Consider the following 11,297-nt stretch of genomic DNA (forward strand, 5'->3'; position numbering starts at 1 on the left):
ACCCATCCACTCATCCACTCTGCCATTCATCTACCCTTCCGCCCTCCCATCCATGTATCCATCTTTCCATCCATCCATCTGTCCACTCACCCACCCATCCACCCACCCACCCATCCATCTTTCCATGCACCCATCCTTCCTTCCATCTACCCATGCACTCATCCATCTTTCCATGCATCCATCCTTCCATCCATCTACCCATCGACCCACCCACCCATCCATCTATCTTTCCATGCATCCATTCTTCCATCCATTCACCCACCCATCCATATATCTTTCCATGCATACATGCATCCATCCACCCTATATATTTTGAGTGTCTGCGATGTGCTGGACATGTCAGATTTGCCATTGACTTTAGGACCTAACCTGCACTTAAGATATAATTCTATTATGTCATTTATTCCTAAAATTAATGTGTGTAGAGGTTTAACATTAAATAAGAAAGTAAACATCTCAGAATTTCCCAATCCATCTTCCTCTAAATATTTAAGAATTATGTAAAGAAAGGGCATATTGAATGAATGTCTGGATGACTGCAAATACATTTTCCTTTTTTTTTTTTTTTTTTGGTCAAGCTCACTTGTTCTTCGATTTTAACAGTTCTAAGAATTGCTGTCCTTATTTATTTATTTATTTATTTATTTATTTATTTATTTAAGACAGAATCTCACTCTGTCACCCAGGCTGGAGTGCAGTGGTGCAATCTTGGCTCACTGCAGCCTCAACCTCCTCCCCAGGTTCAAGTTATTCTCATGCCTCAGCCTCCCAGGTAGCTGGGATTACAGGCATGTGCCACCACACCCAGCTAATTTTTGTATTTTTAGTAGAGACAGGGTTTTGTTATGTTGGCCAGGCTGGTTTCGAGCTCCTGGCCTCAAGGGATTTGCCTGCCTCGGCCTCCTAAAGTGCTGGGATTACAGGCATGAGCCACCATGCCCGGCCAATGTCCTGAGTTATTTTTAAGATAAAACCACAGATAATTCAAAATAATGATAATTTTTAAGAATAGTTCTTACCATTGTTTGACCTCATGTTGACTTTAAAACAATCCAAATGTTCACCAGTGGATGAATGGATTAACAAGACTTGACACATCCATACAATGGAATATTATTTGGCTATAGAAAAGGATGAAGTTCTGATACACGCTACGGCATGAATGAACCTTGAAAACATTATACTAAGTGAAAGAAGTCAGTCACAAACGACCACATTATGATTCCATTCATATGAAACGTCCAGCACAGGGAAATCTACAGAGACAGAAAGTTGGTTTGTGTTTGCCAGAGCTGGGAGTGGGATGGGAGCAGGAGGTTGACAGCTAAAGGGTACAGTGGCTTTTAACAGGCCTTCCTTCCTGGTTGCTCAGTCAGGGTTGGCTGATGGAAATCAAGCAACAGAATTATCCCAATGGGTATAAAAAGCCATTATTTCAACTCTCCTTGTCTGGGAGGAAATGCAAGAACAGGCTGATAAACACTGCCTCCCCACATGGAAATCCTCACAGCCCAGGGGCCTCAGCTTCCCCATTTGCTCTCTACCTGCATTTGCTTTCAGGACGAAAAGTGTCATCTAAATGACAGAAGGTTGCATAGTACTCTTCTCCCGGGGTTGCTGATGAGTATGCATTCCAAGGCTAGGATGGCGTGGGTAAAAGTGGCAGGGTCTACATTCATTACCACCTCCCAGCCTAGAATGGTCAGTTTAGTCATCCTCATATGCAGATAGAAGGCCATGCATGGTTCATTTATTCTCCTGTGGCCTTAAATTTAAAACAGCTCTGGCCAATAGGATGTCTTATCATGATGGAAAGGTTCTACACTGTCTAATATGGTAACCCCTACCCCTGTGGCTACTGAGAATGCAAAATGTGTATTCTCAGTTGCTTACTGCAACTGAGCAATGGGATTTTTTTTTTTAAATACTGAAGAAAGATAACAGTTTATTATAATTTATTTTATTTAACAATCTAGGAAGTTCGCAGCCATCAGCAGTTCCAGCGCAATTTCAAGTACAATTGGGGATTCTGGAATCTCAGTGGAGCTGTGAATGTAGTGAACGTTGTATGTAAACTGTGTGCCATGCCTATAATCCCAGCACTTTGGGAGGCCCAGGGGGTGCGGACTGACTGAGCTCAGGAGTTCACGACCACCCTGGGTGACACGGTGACACCCCATCTCTACTAAAATACAAAAAATTAGCTGGGCATGGCGGCAGGTGCCTGTAGTGTCCCAGCCTCTTGGGAGGCTGAGGCAGGAGAACAGATTGAACCCAGGAGGTGGAGGTTGCAGTGAGCCAAGATCGTGTCACCGCACTCCAGCCTGGGCAACAGAGCAAGATTCTGTCTCAAAAACAAAACAAAACAAAACATGTATACTTTTGTTAATACAGGGATAGGAATCTCTCTCTCAAATTAACTTCATTTGTTTTATTCTCAGCAAACTGACCTGGGCCACTCAACATGGCTTTTATCATTCCTGATGTTAGCACATGTTCTATTTTTACAACACATTCCTGACCCTCAGAAGGTATCAGTTAGACATGCATGGTACCAGGGACTTCACAGCCACCATAGGCTTTCTCCTCTACATCCATCATGTTCTCATGAAATTCTACTTTGCTTCCCCAGGAACTTCAGTAGTTTCCTGGTAAGGTGGGGATGCAGAGTCTGTCGCTCCCTTCTGTCTGGAGGAAGTCAGGAATGGGATTTTAAACCTATTAAATTAAATTAATTAATTAGTTTTTTAAAGACATGAGGTCGCACTATGTTGCCCAGGCTGGTCTTGAGCTCCCGGGCTCAAGCAATCCTCCTGCCCAGCCTCCCAAAGTGCTGGGATGACAAGCATGAACCACCATGCCCAGCCTTATTTAATTTTGAACTGTGTAGATAGGTATAGATGTAATTCACGTAACATCCAATTCACTGTTTAAACACGTACAATTCTGTGGCATGTAGAACGTCCACACGGTTATGCAACCCTTCCCACTATCTGCTTCCAGAACATTCTCATCACCCCCCCCACACTGAAAAACTTTTTTATCTGTTAGTAGTCACTTCCATTTCCCATCCCCATAACCCCTAGCAACCAATAACCTGCCTTCTCTCTCTATGGATTTTCTGATTCTGGACATTTCATATAAATGGAATCCTGCAATACATATTCTTTTGTGACTGTCTTCTTCCACTTAGCACAAAGTTTTCAAGGTCCATCCATGTTGTAGCATGTATCACCACTTCATTATTTTTTACAGATGAAGAATATTCCATTGCATTGATGTATCACATTTTATTGACCCATTCATCATATTTAATTTTAATTAGCTGAAGTTTAAATTTAAATGGCTATGTGTGGCTAGTGGCTACCATATTATATTGGTCAGTGAAGATCTAGCACAAGAGGGGTACGCTTGTCAAAGTTGGTAGACTGCCAAGATCTTAAGTTTGGTTTGGTTGACTAACTCTATGTTTTTCTGTGTACCTGTATACCAAATATGAGTGAGGGATGGCTTCCTCCCAGCCCTGACATTCCAAAACTCTATAATTTTTTTATGGACCAACTCCTTGCCCATAATGTAGAATGTTGGATTCTGGGTAGAAAATATGTGCTTTCAGGACACCCAAATTTATCTGAGCTGTTTAAAGTTGTATTTTGGCTGGATACATGGGAGAGGTACTGAGGGTTCTCTCAAGTTTATTCTCTTCTTGATGGTTTAGGTGCTGTCTTTGGGGGTGTGGGGAGCATTACTTCTCCCTGTAGGTCCATGAGATCTAGATTACCTTGAAGACCTTCTTGGCCCAGGTCCTGAAAGCCTCTTCCTGCCCACAGAGCTCATCCCCTTCCCTCATCTTCAGGATCCTCTCCCCTCCCAGTTCTTCCAGGAGGGTGTCCACAGCATGTCCGAAGGCGCAAAAGTGAGGGTATGCTCGTGAGCCAAGACCAAACACTGAGAACCTGTCAAGGGGACAACAGAATGTTCATGCTAAGGGACTGTGGGGAATGTGGGGAGTGTCTGGTGTAATGGGCTAAACTGTGTCCCCCCAAATTTCGTATATTAAAACTCTAATCTCCTTACAATTGTATTTTGAGATAGGGCCTTTAAGGAGGTAATTAGGGTTAAATTAGGTTATAAGGGTAGAGCCCTGTTCTGATAAGATTAGTGTCCTTATAAGAAGAGGAAGAGACACCAGACCTCTCTCTCTCTCTCTCTCTCTCTCTCTCTCTCTGGACATAGTAAGAAGGTGGCCATCTGCAAGCCAGAAAGGGAGACCTCACCAGAAAGCAACCCTGCTAGCACCTTGATCTTGAACTCTGGCTTCCAGTACCATGAGAAAATAAATTTCTTTTCTTTAAGCTGTCTGTGAGTTCTAGAATTACAGCCAATACCACTTAGTCTGTGGTATTTTGTTATGGTAACCTGAATTAATATATCTGTTATCTCAAAAAGAACAATGTTTAGCTGATGGTGGTCAGGCAACCCCAAGCTCATCTGTGGAAGGGCACTTTAAACCTAAGGGCTCTCAAGTGTTTCTCTCCCTTTCTTTTGGTCTCTTTTAATTACTGCCATCATCAGGAGAATATTCTAATTTGTTCTAAGGCGGACAAATTAGGGATAGCAATGACCTGGAACTACTGGCTGTTTTGTGCATGTCCACTTCTAAGCTGGACCAACTGGGGAAATTAGTCTATTTTAGTGGAAGGCTTAAATTCTATGAGTGACATAACTAGATTAGTTTTAAGTATGAAGATAATGAAACTATAACATAATGGTCCTCAGGGACTTGTATTAATGAAGAGACCAGAAGAAACTGTCATCAACACATCAGACAGGTTCTTCTAAAAGGGGATGAAAGAGTTATAAATATTCTGGTTACATTCCTTGTAGGGTCTATGAAATTAAATTGCTTCACAGACCCTCTGTGTATAGATACCACCAAGAAAATGTTGGTGCTTGAACCAGTGGGGTCAAGTTCATGAGATGTTTCTCTGTTTTGAGGTGGGGACACTTGGACTGAAGGAAGGAAATGGAGGGCTATGTCCTAGGTGGCTCCTGTACGGGTGGTCCACAGCCCTTCGGACACTTTCTGCCACATTTCTAGAACTTGGTCTTGGCTGTAGGTCTAGACCTCACAGTGACAGGAACAACAGGTTCATGAATGGGACAAAAACACCCCACCTTGCCCCACTTTTTAAGGTCAGAGTGTTCTGCTGTAGACTGTCATCTCAGATAAACCATGGAGTGGGACTACTTAACCCACTCCATACAGGATCAGGCCCTGCCCCTGAATCTCTTTTTTAGGTTGATGGGGACAAAATGGTAACAGATTGAGATGGGGAGGAAGGAAGAAGGTAGGAGAAGTTGGCAAGGTACCCTCCATCATTGGAGCATGAACTTGGGGTGGGTCCAGGTGCCTCACAGGTGAAAGTTAATGTAGGTTAATATCCACTCCCCTCAAATCCACACTCATATTGTATCATTTAATCTTCCTCTTCTTTCTTGCCCTCCTTTCCCTAGAATTCCAGAGCCTTTCCAAATAAAGTATGTGGGATTAGACAGCATTTTGCCATTTACTTATTGGTTTATTATTATTTTTTTGAGACAGAGTTTTGCTCTTATCACCCAGGCTGAAGTGCAGTGGTGTGATCTCGGCTTACTGCAACCTCTGTCTCCCAGGTTCAAATGATTCTTCTGCCTTAGCCTCACGAGTAGCTTGGATACAGGCATGCCTGGCTAATTTTGTATTTTTAGTAGAGACGGGGTTTCACCATGTTGGTCAGGCTGGTGTCAAACTCCTGACCTCGGTGATCCACACACCTTGGCCTCCCAAAGTGTTGGGATTACAGGCATGAGCTGCTGAGCCCAGCCTGCCATTTACTTTTAACTAATGATCTTCCTGAATCCAAAAACATTACCCTTTTCTTGCAGGGTGGTGGCCTGACAGGTAGACAGAGATGGTGACTGGATGTGGACTGATTGGAGGGGTGACACGAAAGGGCATCCCTGCCTGAAGCCACCTGCCTCAGCCTTAGCCCAGTGCAGATCGGGAGCTCCCAGCACTAGTCATGCCTTCTGGTTAAGGTGCTGTTTCCCGAATCTCTGTGATTTATGTTTGTGATGTCTGCCATATTCGATTACCACTGACACTGTCAACAACTCATTTGTGCTTTTGAACTTGCTTTTACTTTTTCCTCACTAGCTCATCACTCCTATGATCTGAATGTTTGTGTCTCCCCCAAATTCACAGGTTGAAACCTAACCCTCAATGTCATGGTATTAGTGGCCTTTGGAAGGTGATTAGGTCATGAAGGTGAAGCCTCATGAATGGGGTTAGTGCCTCATAAGGGGCTGAAGAGACCTTCCGCCATGTAAGGACGCAGCTGGAAGGTACCATCTATGAGCCAGAGAGTGGGCCCTCACCAGACACTGAATCTGCCGGCACCTTGATCTTGGACTTCCCAGCCTCTAGAACTGTGAGAAATAAATTACTGTTGTTCACAAGCTACCAGTTTATGGTGTTTGGTATAGTAGCCCCAATGGACCAAGGCTCCCAACTCTTGTGTTCACCAACAGATGATGATTCAGGTGGTTGATTCATTAACATTCTTCTTGGTGGGCCTGAGAACCTAGACTGCAGTCACTACTAGTCACATTTCCATCACAATCTTCAGCTTATGATCTCAAAATGCCTATTTTAAGCCTCCAAACCAGGAGTTGGCAAATCTTTTTTTTTTTTTGAGACAGAGTTTTGCTCTATCGTCCAGGCTCGAGTGCAGTGGCGCCATCTTGGCTCACTGCAACCTCTGCCTCCCAGGTGCAAGTGATCTTCCCACCTTAGTCTCCAGAGTAGCTGGGACCACAGGTGCATGCCACCACGCCCAGCTAAGTTTTTATATTTTTGGTAGAAATGGGGTTTTGCCATGTTGCCCAGGCTGGTCTCAAACTCCTGAGCCCAAGAGATCTGCCTGCCTTGGCCTCCCAAAGTGCTGGGATTATAGGCATGAGCCACTGTGCCCGGCATTGCCAAACTTTTTATATGTGGGGGTCAGACAGCAAATATTTTTAGGCTTACAGGCCGAGAAGCAAAATTGAAGCTATTACATAGGCACTTACAAAACAAGAAAGAAAACAAATTCCTGAACATTCTCAATTGATAAAATTAAAAACATAATAATAACACTTAAGCATACTTTAACACAGGTCTACTATGAGAAGACTGGAATTCATTTTTTGGGAGAGAATAATAACATTTTCTTCATTGGGGTTCAAAGGTAATGTTTTCTACCATCAAACTGATTACAAATGATCATCGGTAAGAAAAGCATTATTAGCTCATGGGTTGTTAAAAATATGCAGTGACCAGGCTGGATTTGGCTCACAGGCGTTAGTCTGCCAACCCCTGCCATGATAGATTTAATAAGGGAAAAATGGGTCTGACTGTCAAACTCTAGAACTGATGTTTCAATGTTGAGCTGAAAAATGTACTGATGTCAAAACCTATAGAATGTTCAACACCAAGAGTGAACCCTAAAGTAAACTATGGACTGTGGTTGATAATGATGTGTCCCTGTAGGTGCGTCAGTTCTAACAAACGCACCACTCTGGTGTGGGATGCTGATAGGAGGGGAGACTGTGCGTGTGTAGTGACAGGAGGATGTGGGAACTCTCTGTACTTTCTGCTCATTTTGCTGTTAACCTAAAATTGCTTTAAAACATAAAGCCTATTTGAAAATGTCCTGGAGGACATAACAGATATTTCAACATCTAGCAAACCAGTCATCTATATAATCTACTAAGCATTGCTCTGAGTAATTATGGAGAAGGCTCAGTTAGTGAAGTTCTGAGAGATTTGTGGCCAGGCCTGAAGGTTCTTCCTACAGGGCAACTCACATTAGTCTTGTCTTGATCAATATCCACGAAACCAAGGGTTTGACATCCCAGTTCTCTTTCCTTCCAAGAACCCATTAGACTGAATACACAACTGTTGTAATATAAAATATTTGTCCACGTACTTCCTAAAATTATCTCATAGTATTTGACTAGGCCATGAGATAATATGAGGCTAGGGCAGTATTTGTCAAATCTGACTGCATGTTAGAGTCAATTGGAGAGACTTAAAGGAAAAAGCAGCACATGGGCCCAATTCCAGATCAATTCCATCAGAATCTCTGGAGATGGGGCTTGGTTATTGTATTAGTATGCTGCAAACCTCCCCAGGTGATTCTGAGGAGCCTCCAGGATTGAGAACCATGGGGTCATAGCAGGGTGTCTACAGAAGCTTCTATTAAGTATACACCATAGCTATTGGGAAGGGCAGCTCATTGAGCAATATCCAGAGATTGACAGCCTTCAGCACAAATAACGGGGTGAACCTTGGGTAAGCGGGCTCTGAGGGAGTGTGTATAGAAAAAGAAGTCACAGAAAGGATAAAAACGGTGCATGGGGAGACCAGGCAATGTGACTTAATGGGTGGGAGGGGTCCCAGACAGCCAGGATGCAGCTGGTTTTATGAGAAATGAATGGACATAGAAGGGAGACTCCCTCCCCATGACGAAGAGCTCACTTCGTAACTAGGTCCAGCTCCCCAGGAGCCTTAGTCTTCCCTGATCCCCGACCCCCTTATCCCCTTGCTTACCTCACATTGGCCAGGGGTCCAGCACTCTCAAAGTTGTCTCTGAGGTCGGGCCCATCGCCTGATGATTTTTGGGAGTCAGAGTAGGAGGAGACGCTATTGAATCGGACCTTGTAGCTCCTGCCAAAACCAAAGAGAACCTGTGAGCTCTGGCCTGGAGCTCCCTCCTGAGGTCAACACCCTTGATGGATCTTCAAGTGACAAGTCCTGATTCTAGGGTCTTCTCTTGTATGTTGAGTCAAACCATAACACTCCCATGGTCTCTTCTATAATCTACCAACGTACCCATGTCCACCACAGTGGTAACCGTCCATCTATACTTGGTCTTACTGGTACTAAAAAGGTTTCTGGCCATGCTTAACTCAGGAAACCTGAGACCCATAAAGTTAACATGATTTAATCAGTAAGAAGTCAGGAGCAGAACTAACTACTCCCCTAAACCATGAGACCATGCTTTCTTGTTTCTCAAAAAAAAATTTTTTTTGGGACAGAGTTTCACTCTTGTTGCCTGGGCTGGAGTGCAATGGCACGGCCTCGTCTCACTGCAACCTCTGCCTCCCGGGTTCAAGCAATTCTCCTGCCTCAGCCTCCCAAGTAGCTGGGATTACAGGCATATACCACCATGCCTGGCTAATTTTGCATTTTTAGTAGAGATGGGGTTTCACCACATTGGCCAGGCTGGTCTCGAACTCCTGACCTCAGGTGATCCACCCTCCTCGGCCTCCCAACATGCTGGGATTACAGGCGTGAGCCACTGCGCCTGGCCCTTTCTCAAATTTTAATGTACACAAGAATCATCCTGGGATTTCATTAAAATGCAGATTCTGATTAAGTAGGTCTGGGACCTGGCTTGGAGTTCTGTGTTTCTAACAAGCTCCCAGGAGATGCCAGTGTCTCCGGACTTCACTTTAAGTAGCTGGAAACTAGACCATGCTGTCCAAGATGGCAGCCATTGGCTAAGTGTGGCTATCTAAAGTTAAATTAATTTGAATTAAATGCAAGTCAGTGTGGGTTGGTACACTGCAAACCTCCCTAGGTGATTCTGATGTGCATTCAGCTTTGAGAACCACTGGGTCACAGCAGGGTGTCACTTGCACCAGCCACATTTCAGGGGCTCCAGAGTCACATGTGGTTAGTGGCTGCTATAGTGGACAGCACAGATATAGAACATTTACATCTCTCTAGAAAGTTCTTCTGGACAGTGCTGGAGTATCCCATTCAATACTGTCCTTCCATAAAGTTATAGTCCTTAGACTTTTCAGGGTTCTGTCACATTTCACATTTCAAGTAAATATGAACAATGTTCAGCACTGACACCCGGCATGGAAAGAGACTGCATTTTTAAATTAAATAATTTTGAAGGTGAAGGACGATGTCATTGGGACTCAAACCTCAAGATGAGAGGCTCAGGAACCTTCAGACTAAAAAAAAATCCAATTTCTCAGTTTTCCCCTAAAAGTGGTAAGTTGTGCTCTCAGGTAAGGCAAAACAAAACAAAGCAAACAGAAACAAACAAAAAATCTGAGACCAAACAAACAAGCGACCAAAACTCCAAAACAAAACCCAAACCTCAAGAAGCAAACCCAACACACAAATCTAATTACAGAAAATTAAAAAGAAATAAGAAAATAAAAAACAAGAGAGAGGAAGAAGAAAAGAAAATAAATTGTGCATTCTGGCAGCAGGGTTTTCTAAGCTGGATGTTCTTTAAAGTTTTTGCTCCAGCATCAGGAAAGTTCTAAATATATGTAAGTGTATTTTCTGCCCTAAAATAGTCTCACATTGAGTCATGCAATATATCAGGGGGTGGCTGTGTTGTTAGTGTTGGAGGAATGGTTGATGGTTGTGGTAAAAATAACAGCACGTGCATTTGTATGAGGTTGGAGGTTTTTCCAAATGCTTTCCTTTTTGTTATTACCCTTTAACCCTGCCAATAGGCCACAGAAGTGCGTAGGGCAGAGCTAATTTCTCCCCATTTGGCAGAGGAGAAAGACCGAGGCCCACGGGGGTTAAGTGACTTGCTCAAGGTCACTTAGTGAGTTAGTGACACAGCTCAGGCTAGAACTCAGGTCTCCTTGAGACCTAGATGTGTGGCCTGGGATGCTCAGGCATTGGGCCTGCATGCATGCACTCGCACACACATGCGTGTACACACATGTGGACATGTACACACATGCATACTCTACCTGTGCTGGCTGTCACGGGCTGCAGCCAGACCGTGGACTTCTGTGTCACCATGGGGGAGGGGAGGCCCTTTACGGGGAAAGAAACGCAAGGGTTCCGGGCACCTAGAGGGGAGAATCGATGGTGCCCTATCTCTCCCTGAAGGAGGGGTGAGAGGGAACCTGCTGGGAGGCCATCCAGGATGGGGTGGGAAGGGGAGAGGTAGCGAGAGTGAGGACTACGATGCTGATCACAAAGGACTCAGCAACGGTCAGTTTCCTGGGTATCAAACTTATGTGAATATGGCAGTACGTTCTCTGCCCAAAGAAAATCAGAAGGGATTTTCTTTTTTTCTTTTCTCTTCTTTTCTTTTTTTTGAGACGGAGTCTCTGTCGCCCAACCTGGAGGGCAGTAGCGCAATCTCTGCTCACTGCAACCTCCGCCTCCCGGGTTCAAGTGATTCTCCTGCCTCAGCCTCCCAGTAGCTGGGATTACAGGCGCA

General features: G+C 44.1%; 1 protein-coding gene and 1 pseudogene across 1 annotated transcript in view; both read right to left on the bottom strand.

Moving 5' to 3' along the window:
• NOS1 (nitric oxide synthase 1 (neuronal)) overlaps positions 1–11,297 on the bottom strand; it is a 143,462-nt gene that overhangs the window by 28,358 nt on the left and 103,807 nt on the right. The window contains exons 16-18 of the mRNA XM_011964544.1: positions 10,819–10,920; positions 8,636–8,752; positions 3,782–3,956 (exon numbers count right to left, since the gene is read on the bottom strand). Of these exons, the coding sequence (XP_011819934.1) occupies positions 3,782–3,956; positions 8,636–8,752; positions 10,819–10,920 (394 nt within the window). The remainder of the gene's footprint in view (positions 1–3,781; positions 3,957–8,635; positions 8,753–10,818; positions 10,921–11,297) is intronic.
• On the bottom strand, positions 1,965–2,601 carry LOC105527906 (annotated as a pseudogene).

Source organism: Mandrillus leucophaeus, unplaced genomic scaffold, assembly GCF_000951045.1.
Source record: "Mandrillus leucophaeus isolate KB7577 unplaced genomic scaffold, Mleu.le_1.0 Scaffold7, whole genome shotgun sequence".
NCBI classification, from domain to species: domain Eukaryota; kingdom Metazoa; phylum Chordata; class Mammalia; order Primates; family Cercopithecidae; genus Mandrillus; species Mandrillus leucophaeus.